The sequence below is a fragment of the Magnolia sinica genome, chromosome 18 (assembly GCF_029962835.1).
Source record: "Magnolia sinica isolate HGM2019 chromosome 18, MsV1, whole genome shotgun sequence".
Taxonomy (NCBI): domain Eukaryota; kingdom Viridiplantae; phylum Streptophyta; class Magnoliopsida; order Magnoliales; family Magnoliaceae; genus Magnolia; species Magnolia sinica.
In genome coordinates, this window is record NC_080590.1 from 38,854,592 (window position 1) to 38,882,165 (window position 27,574).

A 27,574-nucleotide genomic window follows, 5' to 3' on the forward strand; every position below is an offset into this window, starting at 1 on the left:
GTTGCCCTATGGAATGCCATGGCGTGAGTAGTTGTATGAATATTAAATAGAAGATTGAAGTTTTCCAACACCTTTCTAGCTGTAAAGCTCAAGGGGAAAGCATGATCAATTGTCTTAATGTGGGGCATTTAAGAATGTGGGCAGCAATCGCATTTAGACATCATGGAGATTCTTTTGGCTTGAGTTTTGGCATCCACCAGGACCGCGTTGTGGATGATCTTCCATGTAAGGAGCGAGATTTTCAGCGGGATTTCAGGTGCCACACCCATTTAAACCATGCTTTCTTATCCCATGATGATCCGGTAATCTGTCATGTCGAGCTGACGTTGAATTCACCCGACACTAAATCTAACTAAACCCGTTTGTTCTTCGTGCGCGAGCTACAAATCCCCTCGTCTGAGATGTGGTCTAGCACCACTTGGGGGAGTAGGATAATTTTTTATTTTTTATTTTATACAAGTATGGCAGGGTCTGTGAACAAAAAAGGAGAGACAAACCCAAGAAGGAAAAGAAAGAAAGAAAAGAGAGAGAGAGAGAGAGAGGGGAAAAAATACAGAAAAGGTCTATTGTTCTCTGATGTATCTTAGACCAAGCTTGTCTAAGAAAAGCCTGCTACGAACAATGGGAGGAAGATCAGCTATGGAATGGAAGATTTTGTGGATTTGGGCACCACTACCCATGCAGGCAAGACCATCAACCATCGCATTAGACTCCCTAAGAGAATAGGAGATGGTGACTTCAATGTTGTCCATGAGTGATCTAATTTTGATTCACCAATATCGAAGGGCCCAGGATTGGGAGGCCCTGTTGATAATTGAGTCCATTGTTGACTTGGAGTCACTGATAATTTTCACCTTGGAGAAGCCTCTTTCAATACAAAGGGACCTCCTAGATTGCCTTGGTCCCAGCCTGGCCGTTAGAACCAATCCCATAACCAGAAGGAAAGGCAAAAATGAAGGAACCAAAGCTGTCCCCAGCAATTCTCCCACCACCCAAAGGGCTCATGCATGTTACCCAGAGCTGATCCATCAACATTGATCTTAATCTAGCCTGCCATAGGTCTCACCCAGTAAACAATCTGCATCTTCAAGGGCTTAATTTTATCATCATCCAGTCCCAGCTGATGCAGGGCAACAATGGAGGAACGGTGGGCTGTTTTGGGGAGAGGGAGGCGAAGAGCGAGGAGCCTAATCCAATGGATAATTTTGGAAATAATTTTGCTAGAACAATAGCTGATCATCCATATGGCTGCATTTTTTGCCAAATAGAGCTCCCAGAAGATAAGGGTAGGGACTAGGCCTTTAAGGGAGAGGAAACGGTCAGCTGATCTAGCCACAGGCAACCAGATAGAGGCTATGGCAAAGGATGAATGCTAGGAAGACCATCTTGGGATAAGTAAAAGATCTTCAAAGGTTCTCAACACCTTAGAGGGTAACTGACCTATGGAGAAGACATGGTCTATCGTCTCGAGATTGGGAGTCGATTGGGGTAGGCAGCAGTCACATTTGGAGGCCATGGAGATGCCTTTCGCTTGGGTCCTGAAGTCGACAGGGAGGGCATGATGGATGAGCTTCCAAGTGAAGAGGGAAATCTTAGGGGGAAGGATGGAATGCCAGACCCATCTGGACTAATTCTTTTTAGTGCCAGAGAGACAAGAGCATGAGCAAGCTGAAGCAGTAGTAAATTCCCCAGTCGGAGAGTAGATCCAAAATCTGGAGTCGTCTGAAGAAGAGGTGCAGAATCCCTCATCCTTAATGTGGTCAATAACTACTTGAGGAAAAAAATTGACTTGCGTGAGAGGGGTCTCGCCAACTGTTTAGACCAATCCAGTCCACGACTCGCATGAGCTGAAGATGATATGGCTGGAGGTTCCAATTTTTCAATGGGCCAAGGCCAGACCAGTCCATATCCCAGAAATTGCAATCTCCACAACCGATGATCCAACGAGAATGGGCAGGGATGGAAGAGAATAGAGAGCAAATTTTTCTCCATAGGGGGGAGGCATAAGAGGAGCAGTTGAAGTCACCTGGATCAATCAAATCAGGAGCATATTTCTTCTTCATGAAGGAAGCCCAACAGTTACCATTACCTCTACACAAAACAGTCCAGGACATCTTTAATCTGAGCACCTTCATGACACTATTGAGGCTCTTCACATTCAACCCGCCTTCAGATTTAGGCAAACAAATGGATTTCCAGTTCACCCAATGATGACGTTGTCTACTCCCATCCCAGCCCCAAAAGAAATTGGAAAAGGCCTTTCCTAGCTCCTCAATCAACCCTTCTGGGACCACCGTAGCCGCCATGTAATGAATAGGAATACTTGAAAGGACGTGGTTGATCAGGGTCAGATGGCTAGGTTAGGATAAAATTCTGCAATTCCAATGAGATAAGCGAAGGGAAAACTTTTCAGCGATTGGCTAGAAAATGGACTTGCGCAGTCTACCTCTGTAGATCGGGACACCCAAGTATGGAAAGAGGACTGAGCCTTTGTTGAAACCGAGAATGCGTTGGATGGAGCGAACTCATAGCTCAGATTGGGTAACCAAGCAAATAAAAAAGCTTTGTGGGAGTTGAATTTGATGTAGGAAGCTTTTTGGAAAAGAGAGAGGAAACTTTTGAAGTGATGGAGAGTGACATTGCTACCGTTGGCAAGGAGGACAGTGACGTCGCCGTACAGAAAATGAGAGATGGGCCTATAGTCGCTGCGAGAGTGATATGAGGTGGCAAATCCCTCTCTCAATCAGCTGCTTGTAGCCACGACTAAGGACTTCTGCCACAATGATGAAAAGGGTTGAAGAGATAGGATCCCGGTTGAGGGTCAAATATTGTATATTAAACCCCAATTACTGACTGGATTTACGAACATGATACTGTTTAACAGTCTATTTTAATCGTGTTTGTGCTGCAAGGTGAATTTAGGAGCCTGGACTGAAAAATGGTACTAAAAGCGTGGATTTAACGCCCATAAATCACCAAGGCAAAGGACAGACTTTAGGAGACCGATATTGATAAATTTGCACGCCAGAGATCCGAGAAAATCAAGCCATTTACATTAAAGAGGCCTGAAATTCGTCCAGAATGCAAGATCACAGGGTTCTCACTATCCATTCGACTCGAAACTTCATAAAAGGCCCGAGGACCACAAATTAATCATACACATCGAATTTCAGCTATTGCATCCCTGTGGAAGTGGCCCAACGGACAGATCAACACCATAAACCATTGATTTTGGGCCCACCTGCTATCTAGATAGACCTCAATTTTGGTCCCAACCGTTAAAATGATATGAGAAAAGGGATGGACGGATCGGATCTCTCATTATCATCACTTAGACCCCACCTAAGTTAGGTGTGCATAGTGCACAAGTACACCAGATATGCACGACAAATCGAAGACGGTCAAACCGTCTTAAACCTGTATCCCTTTCAAAAATGGCAACTGTCGTTACTCTGTACGCAGACGGATCACGCGGGGTCTTTTGCTGAAGCCGGTGGGCCACCATCATGGCCTATAAGATCGAACCACACCGTCCATAATATTCAGGATTCAAATTCAGCCCAATCGGAGTCATCATTGCACAAGACGGGACCTGTAGGTGTACTAAATTTTCCAGCGAAGTAGGAGCGCCTACGTTTTGAGGTAACGAACACCTTCTAATTTCAGAGGATGGTGGTCCCCCAACACAGGCATTTAGCTTGATCTGAACCATTCACTGCGTCTGAAGGATAAAAAAACATCCAAGATGTGTGTTTTTAGCTCCTGATCTTATGAGGAAACCGGATGTAATTCGGTCCAAAATCATTCTGCAAATAGCAAGAAAACGGACATAGTCCGATTTCTGCAAGCAAGGCAGCAAACACCCGAAGTTTGCCTTCAATCTAGGCCATCCAAACCAAACAAGACAGGGTTCTGGTCACTGCTACGACGTCTGAAACGGTGAAACATCTCACCGACTTTTGCTCCATGAGAAGAAAATCCGTTGATTCCGTTTCTTTTCTAGCTGCGTAAAGACTAACTCGCGAGAGTGTACTGACCATAGATCAGTGGGCCAGAACAATAAGATGATGATCCAAAACCGCCCAGAATTTTAGCTGCTGGATGAAGTGGGCCGGACTCAAAGTTCTTAATCGGATTAATGCTGATCCATCTCTCTCTCTCGTCCATCCAGATGGCTAAGCAAAACAGGGCTGCACAAGGAAAGATGTTTTTCTGATTCTGTGGCTGCGAAAATCTTCACCGACTTCAGCCATTATGCATGCAACCGACCTCCTTCACAACTATAAAAGGAGAAGAGAAAGAGAGGGATGGGCATCTTGGCACGTGAGAGAACACAAGAAAGAGAGAAGAAGGTGTAGACAGCTCTAATTTTCTTTCTTCTTCTTTACTTTCTTCCTTTCTTTTCTCATGAATTTGTTTAGAGCTTTTTTCATGATCATGTCAAGCTAACCTCTTAGCTAGGGCTAAGAGGTGAAGCTTGTAGGATGATGGGAGATTTTTTGCTTGTGCCTTTTGTTTAGACTGAACTGATGTTGATTTTGGTTTAATTAAGGGAATGTTTTTAGTTTTTAATGGTCTGTTGTGACTAAAATTACAATAGGTCTGTGATAGCTTTGAGCATTTTCCTTTTCTTTTTATGATAATGACGTTAGGAAGCCCTGTCGTTCACCATCGTCTCCTGGGCATGGTTGGATGATAGAACCCTTCCTAACCTTCATATATCCTCTGATTGGTTATTAATTAGTTTAATTCTGTTGTTTACTTTGTCTCGTGGGCATGGTTTGGTGATGGAATCCATTCTAATTTTTATACCTTTCATCTCTTGAAAACTAGATCAAAGGAAGTTCATTTTTTATTTTCATGGTTACACCCTCCAGCTGGATGAAGATGGGACTCTAAGTCCAGTTGAGTTCTTGAACTAGGCATAAGATCTCCCTAATCTCTACAAGTGGATCCTCAGAATCCCTAGTTTCCTTCCTCTGAATTCTTTAAGTTTTAGATAAATATTTCATCATTATTCCCTCAATTACATTCGATTTAGATTTCATCTTAGTGTAGTTCTAGTTCTATTTAGTTTCATATTACATATAGGTTTCAATCACTTGGAATTCGACCTTGGTCTCACTGAGTTTATTACTACATCACAACCCTACACTTAGGGTGTGAACAAGTTTTTGGCGCCGTTGCCAGGGACTAACGGTTATGATTCTTTGAAATTAATTGGTTTTAAAATTAGTTTAAAATTAGGATTTTACTAACTTTAGTTTCAGATTTTTCTTTCTATTTGATTTTTATAACTAACCTTCCCGTTTTGTAGGGTTGTTGATAGATTTTCTAAATTGGTAACTTCGTCCTAATTTCTTTACTTTCTCTATTTTCTATATTAGGTCTTATCATCTAGAAACTAACTTGGTTTGTTTTGTTTTGCAGGCTTTTAAGATAGAAACTTCTAATCTGGTAACCTCTTCCAACTTTCTTTTTTTCTTTCTAGATCTTTTATTTCCTTTCTTCTCCTTAGGTTAGGTTTATAATCTGATTCAGGGATGTGAGTGTTTCATACCCTAGTGGGCACGTGACAACACTTGACGTCTCTTGACTACAGGAGGATTGGTTGAGGGGTTAACTATCCATCGCAGGACTAGACACCGCTCGAGATCCCCAGAGTTAATTAAAGTAATGGCTGCAAATCAACTCCTTCCACCTAGGGTGGAGGACACTAAGGATGAGAATGAGGTGCATCAAGCACCCCCGCCTTGTACTTTACGAGATTATTTACAACCGGTGGGGGTGAGTACACCCTCATGCATGATTTTTCCTGAAAATACAAGACATATGGACATCAAGCTCAGGGTTATCCAACTCCTTCCTAAATTCCATGTGCTTGAATCAGAAAGTCCATACTTACATCTAAAAGAGTTCGATGAGATCATAGCCACTTTATACTTTCCTAATGTATCTGAGTCAGGCTGAAACTCTTTCGCTTCTTTCATGAAGGAGAAGGCTAAGACGTGGTTACATTCACTGCGTCTTAGATCCACTGACACATGGAATGATATGCAAAGTGAATTCATAAAGAAATTTTACCCTTAGAAAAGCAATCATGAACTTCGCCCAAAAGGAGAATGAAACATTCTTCCAATGTTGGGAAAGGTTCAAGGATCTTGTCAATTCATGTCTACAACACGGCTTTGAAACGTGGCGCATTACAAACTTTTTCTATGATGGACTGACATTTTCCAGGTGCCAATTGATCGAGACAATGTGTAATGGAGAATTCATGAATAAAGATGTCGATAAGGTATGGGATTACCTTGATGGACTTGCTAAAAATGCACAATCAAGGGACCATTACCCAAAATCGAATACTACGTCCAGGCCGACTCAATCTAAGGAGAAAGACGGACTGTATCTCCTGAAAGAAGAGGATGATCTCAATTATAAAGTGACTAATCTCATAAGAAAATTCGAGGCCAAGGAAGGAAAGAAGGATAAGGTTAATGAAAATGTTTGCAGCATCTGTGATTGCAACATTCACACAATAGAAAATTGTACTATAATACCTGCCTTTCGAGGAGTGTTGAATGAACAAGTCAATGCTATAAATAACTATCAATGACCTTTCAATGAACCTACCTCTAATACGTACAATCCTGGTTGGAAAAATCATCCAAATTTTAGTTGGAGAAATGGACAAACTGCTACCCCTCAAGGTTTTTTTAATCAAACTTCACAACAACAACAAGAGAAACCTTAAGAGGATCCAATTTTAAAACATTTTGAAAAGCAAGATCTTTTTAATCAGGGTATGCTACAAGCCTTACAAGACCTTAACAAAACGATGCAAGGACTTAAGGCTGAAAACACGATTGGAAATAAGGGGAGCATCTCAGCTCAACCTCTTCCCAATCCAAAGTTACAATATGAAGTTGGTAACCCAAGCTCTTCAAATCAAATAGAGCACACTAAATCCATCACCACTCTTAGGAGTGAGAAGATTATTGATAAAATCCTTCCTTTTAGGCCCGAAAAGCCTCAAGAATCAGAAGAGGATAACAATGATGGATCTAGTGATGCCCCACAAAAATTAGAACCAAAACTTCTAGAGAAGCCAGTTGCTCTATTTCTCCAACGGTTGATTGCACCAAAACCTCTCTCTAACTCTTAGGATATTCTGGAGGTGTTGAAACAAGTGAAAGTCAACATTCCTCTACTTGATGCCGTAAAATAAATATCTTCATATACTAAATTCCTAAAAGACCTATGCACGACCAAACGACGGCAGAGTATTCAAAAGAAGAACTTCTTGACTTAGAAAGTGAGTACCATCCTAAAGCAAGACGTGCCGCAGAAATACAAGGATCCTGGTAGTCCAACCATATCATGTATGATCGGTAACTACCGCATTGAGCACGCACTTATTGACTTAGGAGCGAGCGGCAATCTAATTCCTTACTCGGTATACAAATAGTTGGGGTTGGGTGAATTGAAAACCACCTTAACCACATTACAACTTGCTGATCGTTCTATTCGTATACCAAGAGGGATAATTGAGGATGTTTTAGTTCAAGTTGACAGATTTTACTACCCTGTAGATTTCATCATCCTGGATACTGAACCCATCAATAATGGAAGCACTTAGATTCCCTTCATTCTTGGCCGCCCATTACTTGTCACTTCAAACGCAATTATCAATTACAGGAATGGTGTCATGACTATGTCTTTTGGGAATATGACATTGGAGTCAAACATCTTTTTCAATAACGGAAGAAGCTTAGAGGATGATGACGATTTCCACGACATTAACATGATTGATTCTTTCATGGAAGATAGAACACCTCTAACCTTATCCTCTAACCATCTAGAGACATGCCTGGTATACTCCAATGACTTAGATGATGACATGATTAGGGAGACATGTGTCTTACTTAATATTGCGCCGATTCTTGAAGTTAACCAGTGGAGGCCACAATTTAAAAAATTACCCCAAACTGATGTCGTGCTTCTACCGTCTAACCTCAAGCCACTGAAGCTTAACCTGAAACCTTTGCCCTCTGATTTGAAATATGTCTATTTAGGTCAAGATGAGACATACCCGGTGGTGATCTCTGCCCACCAGGAGAAAGAACATGAGAGTATGCTCATAGCTACTCTCATTGAGCATAAGGGAGCCCTGGGATGGATGATAGCGGACCTCAAGGGAGTCGACCCCTCGATTTGTACTCACCGCATATATCTTGAGGATAATGCGAAGACCTCACAACAATCACAACGTAGACTCAATCTTAACATGAAAGAAGTGATTAAGGCCAAAGTTCTGAAACTATTGGATGTAGGTATCATATACCCTATATTTGATAGTCAATGGGTGAGTCCAACTCAGGTGGTTCCTAAGAAGTCCGGAATCACCATCGTAGCCAATGTCAATAATGAACTCATACTAACCAGAGTTACTACTGGTTGAAGAATGTTCATTGACTACAGGAAGCTGAATACTGTCATGAGGAAGGACTACTTTCCTTTGCCCTTCATTGATCAAATCTTGGAAAGGCTAGCTGGTCATTCCTATTATTGTTTCCTTGACGAGTATTCGGGCTATAATCAGATTGAAATCGCCCCTGAGGACTAGGAAAAGACCACATTTACATGTCCTTACTTCGCATTTGCTTACAGAAGGATGTCGTTCGGGTTATGTAATGCCTCTGCCACCTTTCAGCGATGTATAATGAGTATCTTTTCTGACATGGTAGAAAAATATCTAGACGTCTTCATGGACGATTTCTCTGTTTTCGGTTCATCTTTCAGCGAGTGCTTAGAGAGTGTTAAATGTGTGCTGAAAAGATGTGAAGAAAAGAATCTGGTACGTAATTGGGAGAAGTGTCATTTCATGGTTCAGAAGGGAATTGTCCTTGGGCATACCATCTCGTCTAAGGGAATCGAGGTAGATAAGAAAAAAATCAATCTTATCTCTAACCTACCTCCACCCAAGAACATCAGAGACGTGCGATCCTTCTTAGGACACGCAGGATTTTACAGGCGATTCATAAATGACTTTAGTCTCCTCTCTCATCCTTTATGTAATCTTCTGCAAAAGATGCACCATATGAGTGGACTGATCAATACCAGGAAGCTTTCACCAAGCTTAAGGGCATGTTAACCACTGCACCTATCATGAAACCACCCGACAGGAGCCTTCCTTTTGAGCTTATGTGCGATGCTTCTGATTATGCTCTTGGAGCGGTTCTAGGTCAGAGAAAAGAAAAGATGCATTACGTCATTCATTATGTGAGTAGGACTCTAAATCCTGCCCAAGTGAACTACTCGACTATGGAAAAGGAACTCTTAACTGTAGTGTTCACTTTGGACAAATTTAGGTCCTACCTGATCGAATCCAAGATCATCATCTACACAGATCATGCGGCACTCAAGTATCTTATTTTCAAGAATGTTTCTAAGCCTCGCTTGATAAGATAGATCCTTCTACTCCAAGAATTTGATTTGAAAATTAAGGATAAAAAGGGAATAGAGAACGAAATGGCCGATCACCTTTCTCGCCTTAATACCTCCGATTCCCTTGAGGCGACCCATATCAATGACATGTTCCCTGATGAATAACTATTCAGAGTCTCCCATTCACCTTGGTTCGTTGATATTGCTAATTATCTTGCCACAGGTTCCATACTGATATATTGGACTGCACAAGATAAGAAAAAAACTTTACCGAGGTACGCAACTTTTTCTGGGACGATTCATATTTGTTTAAATATTGTCCAGACCAAATCCTAAGGAGAATGTATGCCAGACAATGAGCATCAGAGTGTCATCTCCTTGTGTCACTCACAGGCCTGTGGTGTTCACTTTTCTACTAAAAAGACTACGACCAAGATTCTGCAGTGTGGCTTTTATTGGCCCATTATATTCAGGGACACTCAAGAGTTTTGCAAGGCTTGTGAGCGTTGTCAGAAATTAGGAGCATTGTCCCACCGAAATATGATGCCTTTGAATCTCATCCTTATCATCTAAGCATTTGATTGTTAGGGCATTGATTTTATGGGACCATTCCCCCAATCCTTTAGAAATTTACATATTTTGCTCGATGTAGACTATATCACTAAATGGGTCAAAGCGATTTCGTTTCGAAACAATGACCATCGCACAGTCATTAAATTCTTGAAAGAGAACATCCTTTCTCAGTTCGGAACACCTCGAGCCATCATTAGTGATGGGGGCTCACACTTTTGTAATAGACCATTCGAGAGCTTAATGACGAAATATGGTATCTCTCATAAGGTGAGCACCCCATACCATCCATAGGCAAGTGGACAAGCTGAGATTTCCAATAGGGAGATCAAACATATCCTGGAGTAAATGGTTAACCCTAACCATAAGGATTGGTCAACTCGATTGTCCGATGCCTTATGGGCGTACCGTATTGTGTTTAAAACCCCTATTGGAATGTCTCCCTTTTGACTTGTCTATGGGAAGGCTTGTCACTTGCCTGTGAAGTTGGAACATAAAGCGTACTGGACGATCAAAAATCTGAATTTCAATTTGGACAATGCTAGCTCGTTAGCAAACTTCAGTTGAATGAACTTAAAGAAATCCGGAATGACGCATATGAGAACTCGAGAATTTACAAGGATAGGATGAAGGCGTTTCATGATCAACATATTCTGCAAAAATCATTCACGCCGGGTCAAAAAGTCTTTTTTGTATAACTCTTGACTACATCTCTTTCCGGGTAAGCTTCAATCTCGTTGGACTGGCCCTTACATTGTTGTCACTGCTTATCCTCATAGGGCCGTCGAGATAAGAGATCCTGACAATGACAAGGAGTTTAAAGTAAATGGACATCGATCAAAACTATTTGTCAAGAAATTTGATTTAAAGGACATGTTCATGCCTCTAATTGATCCTGTTTACTAGGATTGATCTCCTAGTCTGATGGAGGCATAGGTAGGTTTATCGCTTTCATAGGACTAGGATTGTTTTCTTTATGTTATTATAGGATAGATGGTCTTATGCCATTAGCTTAGTTTGTTTGATACGTTGTTTTAGGATAGTTAACTTTTGTGTTTCACTCTTGTACTAAGCCACTCAAGTTGAGATCTCTATGGACAAGTATCTCGATTCATTATCCAGGTATTATCTTCCTATCACTTTTCCTTTACCTTCATTGTTCCATGTGCATTGCATGCTCATATCTTTTACATTGAAGACAATGTAGATTTTAGGTTGGGGGTGGGAGATTAGGTTACCTAATCAGTATTTTCTTGGTCATGAGCAGAAATTTGTAAAACTTTTTCAAAAATTTTCTAGAATTTCTTGTAAAATCGATGTGATTTTGATGGCCATCTTTGATTTAGAATTACAAGATACGTAATGTTAGTAATTTATGACTCTTAGATTTAGTTATCTATTAGATTTCACAATTAAGTTCAAATTGTTAATCCATGATTAAAAGTTTTAAGCATGGATTGAGTCATGATTTCACGGGACACATCTCGCTCATTAAGATTTCAACTCAATATTGAATTGTAACTTGGTGATCATAGAGCATGGAAGGAACCAACCTAGGGAATTTGTCCATCATGTCTAATAAAAAGAAATTTTTTAAAAAAAAATGAAGAAAAAGAATACCAGCTAAAAACAGTTGTCATCAGGAAAGGGTTGGGTGTACGATCTTCACTATAGGTTTGCTCCCTATAGGTACAGACTTGAATCCCCTCCCCCTTGAAAGAAAAATCAAAAGCTGGAAGAACAAAAAGAAGAACTGTGAGGCAAGTTCTAGTTTAGGTTGTCCAGAATGCTCTTTTGATCGTCAATGTTATCATGAAAATTGATGATTAGATCTCTTAATGATGGTAAGCCGGGTTTACACCAAACACCCATGGAACTCAATGTTTAGAATTTTTTCTAATTGATGGGTTAATACATTGAACTTGATTATGAAATTTACCGTGCGCTTGAGTCCAAGAGAAAGTAATGCCCAACATTCATGAATCTTATAATTCTAGTATCTAGATTGGTTTTCAAAAATCACTCGAGTTTATAGTAATAGTCTTGTAATTCTCAACGTATTTTTTTATACTTTGCTCGGGACTAGCAAAATGCTGGTTGGGGGTTGTGTTAAGGGTCAAAAATTTTATATTAGACCCAAATTACTGATCGGATTTATGAATATGATACTGTTTAATAGCCTACTTTAATCATGTTTGTGCTGCAAGGTGAATTTAGGAGCCTGGACTGAAAAATGGTACTAAAAGCATGGATTTGATGCTCATAAATCACCAAGGCTAGGGACGGACTTTAGGAGACTGAGATCGATAAATTTTCATGTCAGAGATCCGAGAAAATCAAGTCATTCACGTTAAACAGGCCTGAAATTCGTCCAGATTGAAGATCACAGGGTTCTCACCATCCGTTCGACTCAAAACTTCATATATGGCTTGAGGACAACAAATTAACTGTACACATCAAACTTCAGCCATTGAATACCTGTTGAAGTGGCCCAATGGACAGATTAGCCCCATAAACTGTTGATTTTGGGCCCAGCTGCTATCTGGATATAGCTCAATTCTGGTCTCAACCATTAAAATGATATGAGAAAAGGGATGAACGGATCAAATCTCTCATTATCATCACTTTGGACCCCACCTAAGTTGGGTGTGCATAGTGCACCAGATATGCACGACAACGCCAAGACGGTCAAACCGTCTTGCACCCGTATCCCCTTCAAAAATGGCTACTGACGTTACTCTGTACGCAGACGGATCGCACGCGGTCTTTTGCGAAAGCCGGTGGGCCACCATCATGGCCCATATGATCGATCCACACCGTCCATCATATTCATGATTCAAATTCGGCCCAACCGGAGTTGTCATTGCATAAGACGGGACCTATAGATGTACTAAAACTTCCGGCGAAGCAAGAGCTCCTACGTTTTGACGCAGCGAACACCTTCTGATTTCAGAGGATGGTGGTCCACCATCACAGGTATTCAACTTGATCTGAACCATTCACTATGTCTACAGGATAAAAATACATCCAATATGTGTGTTTTTAGGTCCTGATCTGATGAGGAAACCGGATTTAATTCGATCCAAAATCATTCCACAAATAGAAAGAAATCGAACACAGTTTGATTTCCACAAGCAGGGCAGCAAACACCCGAAGTATGCCTTCAATCCATGCTATCCAAACCAAATAGGATAGGGGTCCGGTCACTGCTATGACGTCCAAAACGGTGAAACATCTCACCGACTTTTGCTCCGTGAGAAGAAAATGCCGTTGATTCCATTTCTTTTCTAGCTGCATAAAGACTAACTCGCAGGAGTGTACTGGCCGTAGATCCATGGACCAAAACCATCAGATGATGATCCAAAACCACCCAGAATTTCAACTGCTGGATGAGGTGGGCCGGACTCAAAGTTCTTGATCGAATTAATGCCAATCCATCTCTCTCTCGTCTATCCAGATAGCTGCGCAAAGCAAGATGTTTTTTCGATTCTGTGGTTGCGAAAATCTTCACCGACTTCAGCCCTTACGCATGCAACCGACCTCCTTCACAACTATAAGGGCCCGTTTGGACGGGTGGATTGAAAGGGATTGCTTTGGCTTTGGATGGATTGCACACATCCCAAGGCTCTTTAAGAGTTGTTAGTGGATTGTCCCTAATCCCATTGGCTTTCTTGATCCCATGCCCATTATCTGTGCGTGTTTGGATGGGCAAGATAATCCCTGGATGGCAACAACCCATCCTGTTTGGACAGGCATGGGATTAGGCTTCAATCCCTGGACGGCTCCCGTATCCTCACCGCCGAGACTGCGTCCGTCACCCTCCGCCGCGATCGCATTGACAAGGAGTCCTCGGAGGTCGCCTACGTCAGCACCGACAACGTCCATGTAACTAGGGTCGTCGATTTCGAGGTGTTTGAAAAGGAGGATCTGATCCTCTGCAGGTCGCTCAAGAGGATGGAGCCCTCGTGGAAGAATGGTGGTGTCGGGTTTAATTAGCACCATCATCAGGCCCTGGACAATGACTCAAAGACCGGGTGGAGTATGGATTGCTACTCCGCGCCGTCGCTCACAACAGAATCCTCCGCATTCTGCCAGCCTAAGCTCGGGATTTCCTCGCCCTCCATTGAGGTGTATGTCGCTGGTTGCTGCTTTAGATTTCCCCTGATTCTGACGAAGATGATTCATCTGAGTCCAAGGCGGAAGCCTCTGAGGCAAACGACTCTCGACTCTATACCGGAGGATGAAGAAACGGGAAGAGAGTATAGGAGCATCAATGGCTTTCTTCGCAATCCGAAGAGAGAGAGAGACGAGATGACAAAGCACTGTGCCGAATCCAGCAGGAGAAATCCAATCCGGCTGCCAAATCCAGCTGGATCGCTGGTGAATCCCATCGGCCTTCAATCCCTTGCTAGTCCAAACACCTCAACGACCATACTCAGCTTCGTTTTCTGTGCACTTCAACCCAATGCAACGTACTCCACCCTAATACTCCCGTCCAAACGGGCCCTAAAAGGAGAAGAGAGAGAGGGATGGGACATCTTGGCATGTGAGAGAGAACAAGAAAGAGAGAAGAAGGTGTAGACGGCTCCAATTTTCTTTCTTCTTCTTTACTTTCTTCCTTTCTTTTCTTATGAATTTGTTTAGAGCTTTGTGCTTGATCATGTCAAGCTAAACCTCTTAGCTAAGGCTAAGAGGTGAAGCTTGTAGCATGATGGGAGATTTTTTGCTTGTGCCTTTTGTTTAGACTAAATTGATGTTGATTTTAGTTTAATTAAGGGAGTGTTTTTAATTTTTAATGGTCTGTTGTGACTAAAATTACAATTGGTCTTTGATAGCTTTGAGCATGTTCCTTTCCTTTTTATGATAATGATGTTAGGAAGCCCTGTTGTTCACCATCATCTCCTGGGCATCGTTGGATGACAGAAACCTTCCTAACCTTCATATATCCTATGATTGGTTGTTAATTAGTTTAATTCTACTGTTTACTTTGTCTCCTGGGCATGGTTTGGTGACAGAATCCATTCTAATTCTTATACTTTTCATCCCTTAAAAGCTAGATCAAAGGAAGTTCAGTTTTGATTTTCATGGTTACACCCTCCAGCTGGATGAAGATGGGACTCTAAGTCCAATTACGTTCTTAAACCAGGTATAAGATCTCCCTGATCTCTACAAGTGGATCCTCTGAATCCCTAGTTTCTTTCATCTGAATTCTTTAAGTTTTAGATAAATATTTCATCATTATTCCCTCAATTACATTCGATTTAGATTTCATCTTACTATAGTTCTAGTTCTATTTAGTTTCAGATTACATACAGGTTCTCATCCCTTGGGATTCGACCTCGGTCCAACCGAGTTTATTACTACATCACAGCCTTATACTTGGGGTATGAACAATTCCCCTTGGCGGAGCCCTTGTGATGAGTTGAAGAAACTGTTAGGTTCACCATTGATAAAAATGGAAAACCATAAGTTGGACCAACATTTTTCGACCAGGGAAATCCAATTGGCCGAAAATCCGAACATGCGCAGAATAGCTTTGAATAAATTCCAGTCGAGCCTATCATAGGCTTTCTCCATGTTGAGCTTGATAAGGATGTTTCCACCCTTCCCCTTACGATTGATGTCATAAAAAACTTCCTGGGCGAGAACACGACATTCGGCTATTGATCTCCCTATGACAAAAGCTCCTTGTTCCGTAGAAATAATTTTTGAAAGAATCTTTACAAGTCTATTAACAATTAATTTAGAAAAAAAATTATACACGTAATTATAGAGACTAATGGGTCGGAAATCAGAGAATTTATCGAGGGAGGAGGTTTTTAGAATGCGCCGGATAAGGGTAAATGTAAAGGCCCTAGGTATGGGGCCACCCAAGAAAAGAGATTTAGTAGCTTTAAGGATATCAATTCCCATGGTTCCCCAACATTTTTGGAAGAATGCAGTTGGGAAACCGTCAAGGCCAGGGGCGCCATCAGCAGGAATGCTGTTGATGGTTGTGGATAGCTCTTCAAGAGAAGGGAGTTGTAGCAGATCAAAGTTGTCTTGCGGGCTGATGAGGGGTTGGATAGAATCCAGAACATCATCAAATCTTGAAGTGTTTTCAACCTTAAGAAGCTTCGAATAAAATTGGATAGCCGCCTGTTGGATATCTGATTGGTTGGTAACAACAATACCATCATCTGATATGATTTTGGATATAGTCAAGTTTCTTGCACGAATGGAGGCCTAGCTATGAAAATATTTGGAGTTATGGTCGCTTTCCTTGAGCCAGTTGTTTCTAGCTTTCTGTTTCCAGAATATTTCTTCACATAACTCCAAGTGGGCCAACCTATCCTTAGCCAAATTGAGCTAGAGATGAATGAAAGGATCCACAGATTGTTACGGTAAACATTCAGCTGTTTGGACTTCCCTTTCGGCAATCTTAAGATTCAAGAAAACATTCCCAAAAGTGTTAATATTCCAGATTTTCAATGTTGCTTTAACATGTTTAAGTCTGTTTTGGAGAACAGATATCGGATTCCCCGCGATGTCAGTAGTCCAACCATTCTTGATTACATCCTGGAAGGATTCATGGAGGCACCACATATGTTGGAATATGAATTGTTTCGGAAAGGACCTCACTTGGCCGGGGAAAGAGAGTAGCAGGGGAGCATGGTCTAAGTGAACCCTAGGCAAGTGAGATATGAGGAATGATGGAAAATAGGACATCCAGCTAGCATGGTTGTAAATTCTGTCAAGCCTGGTCCATGATCTGGCACAGCCTCGCTAATTGTTGCACCAAGTGAAAGTGCTGCCCTGGAAACCCATGTCGGATAGCCCTGCTTTATTCAGACCCTCAATAAATTCGACTGAGGAGGAGGAATCAAAAAGGCCCAGGCCTCTCCTTTCAGTAGAGCAGAGAACCGAGTTAAAGCCACCAACAACAATCCAAGGAGTGGAGTTGCCACTAGCCAGGAGGGCCAGCTGATCCCACAGGGATCTACGAAGGATCTTGGAGCATTTAGCATACACAAATGACACTAGGGAGAGCTCCAGCTTGCCCTAGAAGTTAACCACGAAAGATATCATTTGGTTGGAGGAAGCAATCTAGTCTAAGGAGACCACAAGCGAGTGGAAAACCCAGATCTTTCCACCATTAGCAGCATTCGAAAAGGATGAGTGGAACCCAATCTTTAGACTAGTCTTTACACGATTAAAATCTACCAACATCGGTTATAAGATGGCTATGATAGCAGGCTTGTATAGCTTAATGAGACGCAACTATCTGATGGTGGCGGTGATGCCAATCCCGCAAGCATTCCAAATGAGCCAGCTATCCATGGGATAACGACTCAGATAATTGACCACTTTTCTTCATTTTTCTGAGTCTGTCTTTCCACCAGGGCATGGCGGAGTAGGATAAAATACAAATTATAACATAAACAAAAACATAATATGAAAATAAAATAAAAGTCATTAATGCATTGCACGTATAACCTACATTAACATTACATCCAAGTACACATAATACATTACATCATTTTTAATTTTAACAAATTAACAATATTTTTTAACCTAACCTCATTTACATTGTTGTTATCGCATATGTAGTCTCATCTTGAAACTCATTCTCGACCTAAACATCATTCTCGATATTAAAACTATTACCTCCATAAATTGAACACAACCAATCTTGTCTACAAATTAATGATCGATTCAACTATTTTTTTAGTTAAAGAGAGCTTTGATACTTGTTCACGACCATAGTCCCATGCTAAAAGCGTATTTTGATACTACTATTAAAATTATAATTGAAAATATGTCCCGTGCCATTGCTGATAGTGTAAAGTATTTTCTTTACTAACTCTCATCTTCTACCATCTTAAAACATCGAAGTCTGGATCCTGTTGCCTTACAATTTGATCTTTGAGATACAAGTCTAACTTTGATTCATTTGTCTCATTTTCTGTGTCTTCTTGTATTAAGAAATACATGTATTCATTATCGAGTATATTGTCATCACTTGTAGAAATACAGGAGTTCTAACTTCTTTATCAAATATGATTGTGTATGAAGTGTACAATTCTTTGATTGTGTCATAAATCTTAGAGGTTTCAGTTATTGCACGTTGATCATAATAAATCTTAATAAAAATGAACTTAATATATCTCATCTTGCATTGAGGATTAAGACCAACCGCTAAGGCGATTAACAAATTACATTCGTCCCAGTACTTATAAAACTTCATTTGTATACTAAGTGTCATTAGTTGTAGAAAATTTGGACCATCACTGGTACTTTTTTAATTTAAGATTTCTTCATCTTGCAAATAGATGAAAGAAACATATTTGATGTGGAATACTTATTTCTAAAAAATATCTTCGTGTAGTCATTAAAAAAACCATGAAAAACTTGTGAACGTATTTTACTTTGATCTAATCATCTTTAGTAGGCAACCAAGAATACGTTCTGTAACATGTCGCATATATAGGAAATAAAAGTTTCAATTCCAATGTTGAATCCAACATTTCAAAAGTCAAATTCCAATGTGTGCATACATTTAACTTCAATATTTTTTAAGCCTTAAAATTCAAATATTATATTATATTACTCCATATATTCAATCTTTAATATAACCCACTTACGTATTTTACACTCTTTCCTGTGTTCTCTATAGTGGGGTCAATTATTTTTAATCATTCTTATACAATTAGGTTAATTTAGTATATGGGTACAATACCTAACCTAGAATATTTTTTTCTTAAAAAATAAATTGTCGGTTGCTTAAACTGATTATATAAGAATAGGATTACACTATCCTTTGCTAAAGCATTACTTAAAGTTATTGAAGAAATTTTATTTTTAATACCCCGATCTCATAAACAGTTATAAATATAATCTGAAATAACCAAACTAGTATGAGAAGGAGGAAGGTGGCGGAAGTTCAAATTTCTCTTACAAAGTGTTTTCAATCTTTATTAACATAATGTGTGGGCAATGAAATGTATCACTTTCTTTAATTAGATGTTGTCTACAAATCAGAAGTTAAAGTTATTTTTAAGAGTGATGTCAAAACTTCTTTTAATTTCATTTTCTCACTTGTGTACATTTTCATTCACTCCATCTTCACAGTGGCACAGGAGGCCTTCTCAACATGAGGATCAAGAAATTTATTGTATACCACGAAAACTTTGCTCTATATCATTTTAAATGACTTTTCATCATCGATCGCAAGTCTTACATATACTCCTTCAACTTCTCTTTTTCAAACTAATGAGTGAAAAGTTTACATTAAGACTCATCCCCTTCAGAATTGTTAAATGAAAGAAATTATTGTCCTGAAATTGAGATTTTTTCACTTTGAACAACTTTTCTTATGTTTGTTTAAATGAGTAGTTGACACCCCAGGATTTCTACCATATAATGATTTGCAGTGCATGCATTTAAATTTCATCACACCATTAACTAGAACTTTTTCAAAGTCATCACATATAGTTGATATTTTCTTTCTTTTGGTTGTAGCTAAATACCCTTCTCTCTTTACAATAAGAGGAGATATGACTGACACACTAGCACCGGGGGTAGTTGGGACTTCCTAACCAGCCATTTATAAATATAAAGATAGGAAACTAACTTTTATGCACTTTTCAATGTAGAGTAGTGCCTACTTAAATGTCCCTTTAAATTCTCTAAAATTACGTAAGTATTTAAATCAGTCATCCATTCAATGTTGAATAAATTGTAATGATTTCATTTTTCAATTTAAATAACATACCAAAATTTCAGTACCATCAGCCATTATCCCTTCAGATATATTAATCATACTTTTTATTTCCACGTCAACTATCCACAGTAAGTGTGGATATTTTATTGTGGAAATAAATACAAAAAATATATCCAAAGAGAATAATAGAGACGAACCATAATGGAAATATGCATTTAAATTAGAATAAATAAAAGTATTTTTATCTATCCAACTTTAAACTGTAAAAAAAAATGGGACAATTTGAGAATTTATATACCTTAAAAACATATTGAATCTATGCCTAGTAACATAGAAATTCTCTAATGTGCAACTGATTGTCATATATTACAATAATAAAATAGAAAAAATAATCTAACTAAATGAACAATAACAAATAAACAATAATAATAACATCAATTTAATATTAACATTAACAATTTAACATCAACATTAAAAATAACAAGAAAAGTTTTTTTTTTTAAAAAAAAATTGACGTTAACCATTTAATATTTAGAATCACATAATTGATAACTAGTAATAATTACAAAACAAACTAGTAAACTAAAGAAAAATGAAACATCGAGCTATTAAATAACATTATTAAAGTAATACATTTAACAGCCAAAATAAACTAGTAAAATAAAGCCATTAATCACCACTCATGGATAAAATAATTAATTAAATAAATGGATGGAGTAGGTGTCATCCATGCAAAATGATGAGCCCTATGGAGGTCGGGTGTTGTGTTGACTATGTAAAACAGGTTGTAGATGATTCCAACGGAGTAATGAGCTGTGAGTTGTGAGTCATGAATGTTCAATAAAAGAACCCTAATGTCGGGGTGGGATTTTCTGGAAATTTTAGAAAAAAAAATAGTTTTAAAATTAAATTTTGATTTTTGTTGTGGTGCTTGAGTATTAAGAAGGCTATGGGGGTCTACTGATTTATTGAAGATTCTGGGGTTTTTCTTTTTCTTCCTTTTTAATTTTTTTATTTACATAATTATTTTTTTAATTAAAAAAAACTCTTAAATTAGTTTTTTTTTTTTTTCTGATTCTTTTTCTTTCTGTTTTTTTTAATTACACGTCTTTTCTAAAAATTTCATTAAAAAATAATAATAATAAATTAGCCTTTTCTGATTCATGTTATGATTCTTGAGTATTAGAATATGGATCTATTTATTTGTTGAAGATATGCCCTCTTTTTTTCTTTCATTTCTTTTTTATTTACACATGTATTTTCTAAAAAATTCAGGAAACTTTTCTAAATTTGTTTTCCTTTTCTTTTTCTTTTTTAATTCTTATTATGATGCTTGAGGAGTATTTGAACACTGGATCTTTTTTCTATTTTTGAGTAATTTTTTGAGCTTTTTTTTATGTGTTTGAAAATAATTTTAGAAAGATTATATTAGTTGATAGATGATCATAGTAGTACCATATCATACCAATTTCTGACATATATCAATATTTTTATTTTAAAAAAATCAACACCACACCTTGTTGGGACAACATTCTTACCAAAGAATGGCTACACGAATACATGTTCAAAACATTATATATATTCTTGGATATCTCATTCTTTCTAGTTTTTTTCTAATATATTTTCACATTTTTTTCCTTATTTTTGTTTTACTAACATGGGTCGATACAACCCCCATACTGATACGCAACATCATATTTTATCATATTTTGGCTGGGCTGAAACGTCTTCCGTTACCGACATTCGGAACCATGGGTGGGACACATGCTCAAGATCTCAATCCCAACAAATGAATGACGATCTGTGTCATTCATCAAGTATGAACATGCTTGGTCAAAAAACAATGGCAGCTTGTTCATCATGCTAATCAAACTTACGTGAACTTTATTTTCTATTTAAGCCATGATTTTGTGCGTGTAATGTTGGGGTTTTTTTTATGGGTTAGGTTGTCGAGGCCTTAACCCAACCCTCAGCTCAACCTAGTTTTGAGTTCAGGTTGAGTTGAGGGTTGGGTTAAGTATTTTCAACCCAAGCCCATCCCAACCTCAGCCCAACATGGGCCAAGTTCAGTTGGACCAATTGGGTTTGAGTTGACCTAACCCAAGCTACACCCGAACTCTCGAGGTAACCTAGGGCAGTGGACTGGGTTAGTTGTTGTTGAGACCATATGGGGATTATGGTATTTACTTTTTCCCATTCCTACTGGGCCTTCCTCCAATGTGGCAACAGAAGTTCAAGCTCTACTTAATAGTCTACACTTGTGCACAAGTTCAGGGCTAAAAATGTGAAGGGCCAGAGCGATTCCAAGGTCAAAGTGGATGTGATCAAAGCAGGCATGAAAGTCCTGTTACTAGATATTGGTGGAAGGAAATTACCTATCTAATGAAGGATTGAATTGCACACTCCATCTCTCCCAAGTAGTCGAGGGGATCAATGAGTTGGCAGACTCCTAAGCTAATGGGAAGCCCAGGGTAAAAGAACCGGGCTTTTTATGACGTCAAGGACCTCCCCTGGGAAATTAGGTTGTTAAAGTTATTAATAGGATTGGCATCTTAACTTTTAGAGTTTTTGATGTATAGAAGCATCATCGGTGGCTTTTGTGTAACTTTCGAGGGGTATTGTCCCCTTCTAGTTGGGTGTATCTCCTTTTGATCATCTATACATTCCTGGTGGCAGCATCCACCTTGATCTAGAAAAATAAAAAGTAAAAGTTAAAAATGTTATCTAAGAGGTGGATTACATATTGGATGAGTCACAGGATTAACATATAATCCAACGAGCTTAAACATAGTTCACCCAAACTATAAAAGAATAATAATTTCTTTTTCTGAAATTTCTAATTTTAGTTTATCATTTTTTTTAGTTTAAGAAACAGGAATTCGACTAAATAAATAACACTTTTGAAATATTATTAAAAACACTAGTTATTGAGGTAGATAGAACTGACCAAATCCAACCACTTGTAAGGCCATTATTGCAAGCTCAAAGAAATCATAGCACGTTTCATAATTACTCGGAAATGGTTGTTCCTGTGCATTGTAACTTCTCTCTTGGCTGCTTTGATGGCTTTGGCCTCCATCCCCATGAGAACCTTGAACAAAAATATGTCGATCGAAAGTTTCACACAAGAAAGTAAGATTAAATTGGAGGAGAAACATTGAAATAGATACCTTTGGTTGATACCAAAAGAACATATTTGTTAGAAGTAAACAAAATATAAAACCAGCACATGCATTGAACGTAACAAATATTGTGCAGAAACCTCTCACTTGTGGATGCAGATGTCTCAGGTTGTGGGTTCTCTGCATCAAGTGGGTTCTTTCCTTGCGTCAGATGCCATGGGCGCCATAGCTGGACAACTGAAAAGAGAACTAGTTCAAATGCAATTACAAATACACTGTTATCGCCATTAAGGTTTGTCCCATACTTCAGATAGGTTTTAAGAAAAAATTTGCGTTGATATCAGATATAAATTCAATTCAATTAATCTTATATTCCATCAATGACATTTTATCGTATTACATATTCCAAATTTCAAATACTGTCCCAAAATTCTTTAACCGTAATGTGGGTTGCTGCTCTATTTCTGAAATCAAGAATAATTAGTTTGGATGTCTTGATCCATTTTTTACATGACATTTGATTATAAAATTTAAAAAAAATAAATAAATCATCATGACATATGGCAATAGGATACGTTGTGATTTGAGCCAATGGATATGGGGTATATGTGAATAATCAAAACCGTTTATATTATGGACCTCACCTTGGATTAGGGATAATCAAAAGAAATTAACTCTTAGATGCAACATTTCAACCATTCCATCTTCTCTCCTTTTTATGAAATATCTTGTAACTCTGGAATAATCAAATGGTGAAAATATTTCCATCTAAGAGTTTTTTTTTTTCTTCCCTCTATCCTTATACAAAGTGAGTCCCATCATATAAACAGATGAGGTCGTTGTAGAGGTATTGATACATTGTATAAACAATTAGGGTCACTGAAAAGACCATTACTTCAATGGCTAAGGGCCCCAGTGTATCTTATCATAATACATTAGATGTATTCTGGTAAGAGTTTTGAAAGGATACGGTGGTTCATCTCACATCCACCTTACAGGCCCAATTGCATTTAAATGATGATTAGAATTGTTTGTGTTCTCATTTTTAGCATATAAAAGCTATGATCTTATATTCATGCTTGATAGAATTTTGACTCCTGGTTTTTAATACAAACCATTAAAAAACTACTCTTCAGTGGTTTAGTTTCATCTTCATGCATGATCATCTCTCATGACCCGTGTGTAAAAAAATAATAAATAAATAAATAAACATGAATACTTCATATCATCAAATGGACGAAATCTTGCGCTGGGTCTACCATATGGTAATATGTTGGCACCTTATCCTGGGAAAACCTTTTTAGCAAAAAGGATGCTGGCACTCCTCACCCCGAGTACCTATCAGGGTTACTTCGGCAAAATAGGAGCAATGTGGGTTGAACTTTCATGAGATGATCCAGTGACTCCTGTTAATTATTAACTGAAAAACCACGGTAATCCAAAACTTAGGTCGGCCACAGCATAGGAAATAGTTGGGATAGAATGGCCAAACATGATAATACAAAAAACAGCTTGGCCAAAATTGTGGAGCCATTCCTAAGGATAGAAGTGTAATCGGTCACATTTGTTGATTAGCTAATTAATTGAAAGTAGCTCGCGGAGATTGATTCTAAAAATAATTCTCCAACAACTGCGTTACATGCCTATAAATAAAGCAAACAACAAAGAGCTCCATACACACGCTAATCTAACACAACTCTCTTATACAATGCAACATTGCCCATCTTTTGTCCTTCATGAATGCTTATATTTATTTATTTATTTATTTTCAAAAATCTCCATTGTATATATATCCAAAAGGAGTTGTACAACTGGGAGGGGCCTACAGGCAAAAAAGGAGGAGCAGGCCCAAGGAGAAATGGGGCAACAGGGCCCCTTACAACTCACGCACATAGCCTAAACCTACTTTGTCCAAAAAGAGAAGCCCCCTAATAACAGGAGGAAGATCAGCCGAGTGACGGAATAGGCGATGAGATTGGCTGCTACTACCCCTCTTAGCGAGCCCATCAGCCAATGCATTGGCTTCCCTTGGGGAGTACGAAATAGAAAAGTCCATGGAGTTTTTGAGGTTTCTAATCCTAACCCACCAATACCACATGCCCCAGGATGGGGAATTCCAATTGTTCAAGGCAGCCACTAGAGCCTTAGAGTCACTAGCCAAATCTACTTTGGTGAAGCCCAACTCCTTGCATAAAGAAAGCCCGTCCCAAATCGCTTTCACTTCAGCCCTCCCATTAGAACCGAACCCATAACCAGAAGAGAAAGCAAAGAGGAAAGCCCGTCATGCCCTCTAGCCACCCCACCACCTCCAGAGCTACCCAAGTTACCCGGGGCCAATCCATCCACATTGATTTTGATACGGCCTTGGGGGGGAGGGACCCATTTGACTAGGAGGGCTTGTTTAGGATGCGATGCATTTCTAAGGATCCCCAAACAGTCTAAGGCGAAGGAAGAAGGGGAGCGCCGAGCCTTGGCCGAAGGGGGAAAGAGGGCCGCCATTTTCCTCACCTAGAAAAACACCCTGAAAATGACTCTTTGAGGCGAAACCACTGCCTCATCCATGTGGGCTGCGTTTTTGGCTAGCCATAGTTCCCAGAGAATGATCGACGGGGTCAACCCTCTAAGGGCAAAGAAAAGGTCTGAAGTGGAAGCCGCATTCCACCAACCAGTAGCACACCCAATCACAGAGCCACGGTTACGGGGAGGAACCTCAAAACAGGACCCAAAAAATTTCCAAACTTTGTCCGCCAGTTCACCTGAAGAGAAGACATGATCGATGGATTCAAAAGGGCTTTGGGAACGGCAACATATGCACATGGAAGCAAGGGGAATCCCTTTTGCCTGAAGCCTGTCATCAACTTGGATCGCCTTTATAAGGATTCTCCAAGTCAGAACAGAGAATTTGAGGGGCAGATTTGGGTGTCAAACCCACTTCGACCAGGTTGCATTAGATCCCCTTGGGTGGGCCGCACTCCAAGTAGATTTTATGGAAAATTCTTCCGAAGAAGACAGCGACCAGACTTGGTGATCGAGCGATGAGGAGGTATAAAGGCCTTCTTTGACAATGTGATCAATAATCAACTAAGGGAGAAAGATCGAGCGAAGTTCTGACCGCGCCAGCCCTCGGGGCCTAACCAATCGAGCACTCACAGCCGTTGCGGGGGAGGGGGCTGAATAGCCCATTCTTTCAGCTACCAAAAGCCAGACCAGTCATCATCCCAAAAGTGACAGTTGCCGGTCCCAACCAACCAGCGGGAATTTTTCTCTATGAAAGGGAGGAGATAGCTAATTTTCCTCCAGATAGGGGACACCGTAGAAAGTCTTTTATCAATCCCGTGGTCCGTCACCGTCGCACCGTACTTGTTGTGCATGAATTTCGCCTAGCAGCTGCCTGACCTCCTGCAAAGAAAAGTCCACGCCATCTTTGCACGAAGGGCCTACATGATGTACCTGAGATCCTTCACTCCTAGTCCGCCTTCAACCTTGGGAGAAGAAATTTTATGCCAATTGATCCAGTAACAGCGCTTGCGAGGGTCATCCTAGCCCCAGAAGAACTGGACCATCAATTTCTGAAGCTTCCCAAGGATGTTCAGAGGAACATCAGTTGCTGCCATGGAGTGGATAGGAATACTGGTTAGGACATGGTTAATAAGGGTGACCCGACCTGCTTGTGTAAAATTCGGGATTTCCAACTAGTAATACTGGTTGAAAATTTCTCAATGATGTGCTGGAAGTAGATTTTTCACGCTCTCCCTTTGAAGATGGGGACTCCCAAATATGTGAAGGGGGAGGAACCCAAAGAAAAGCCGAGGATTTGGTTGATGGAGCGAGCGCGAGCCGCAGGTCTACTAGCTGAAACTAGGAAAACTGACTTCTGGGCATTAATTTTCAGGCCCGAAGCACGCTAGAAAAGGGAGAGGAAGTTAGCAATCCTATGAAGCAAGTTGGAGGAACCGTTGGCCAAAAGAACGGTGTTGTCAACAAACTGAAGATGAGTGACTAGGGGGCAATTTCTAGAGGTCTTGAATGGACGGCAAGTCCCTACAGAAATCAAGTGTTTGTATCCAAGCCCTAAGGTTTCTACTGTGATAATAAAGAGGGCTGGAGAGATGGGGTCCCCTTGGCGAAGACTGCGGTAGGATTTGAAGAAGCCTGCAGGCTCCCCGTTGATGAGGATGGAAAACCATGAGTTGTTCCAGCACTTCTCGATGAGATCAATCCATGGGGAACTGAAACCGAATTTACCCAAAACTGCTTTGAGGAAGGTCCAATCCAACCTGTTGTAAGCTTTCTCCATATCAAGCTTAATGAGGATGTTTTCGCCTCTAACTTTCCTGTCAATATCCTAAAATATCTCCTGGGCAAGCGCATAATTTTCCACAATAGATCGGCCTTTGACGAAAGTACCCTGTTCATGAGAAATGATATGTGGAAGAACACTACCAAGCCTGTTAGCAATCACTTTAACAAAGACCTTATATATACACGTACATAAACTGATAGGACGAAAATCAAAAAAATGCTTAGGCGCAGGAGATTTCGTAATCAAACAAATAAGAGTTGAGGAGAAAGCCTTGGGGAGGGGACTGCCATGAAAGAAAGCGTGAACAGCTTCAAGGATGTCCATCCCAACGATGTCCCAACAACTGTGAAAGAAGGCCCTTGAGAAGCCATCTGGGCCCAGGGCACTGTCAGCCGGGATAGCTTGAGCTGCAGCTTGAACTTCTTCCAT

The 27,574-nt window shown here is 39.7% G+C and overlaps 1 protein-coding gene and 1 non-coding gene across 2 annotated transcripts in view; both read right to left on the reverse strand.

Moving 5' to 3' along the window:
• LOC131233477 (uncharacterized) overlaps positions 1-27,574 on the reverse strand; it is a 217,412-nt gene that overhangs the window by 118,011 nt on the left and 71,827 nt on the right. Inside the window, exons 4-5 of the mRNA XM_058230191.1 lie at positions 22,990-23,079; positions 22,668-22,811 (exon numbers count right to left, since the gene is read on the reverse strand). Coding sequence (XP_058086174.1) covers positions 22,668-22,811; positions 22,990-23,079 — 234 coding nt within the window. The remainder of the gene's footprint in view (positions 1-22,667; positions 22,812-22,989; positions 23,080-27,574) is intronic.
• LOC131234209 (small nucleolar RNA R71) lies at positions 6,083-6,189 on the reverse strand. Its single transcript, XR_009165616.1, has one exon. It is a non-coding gene; the product is annotated as a small nucleolar RNA R71 (small nucleolar RNA).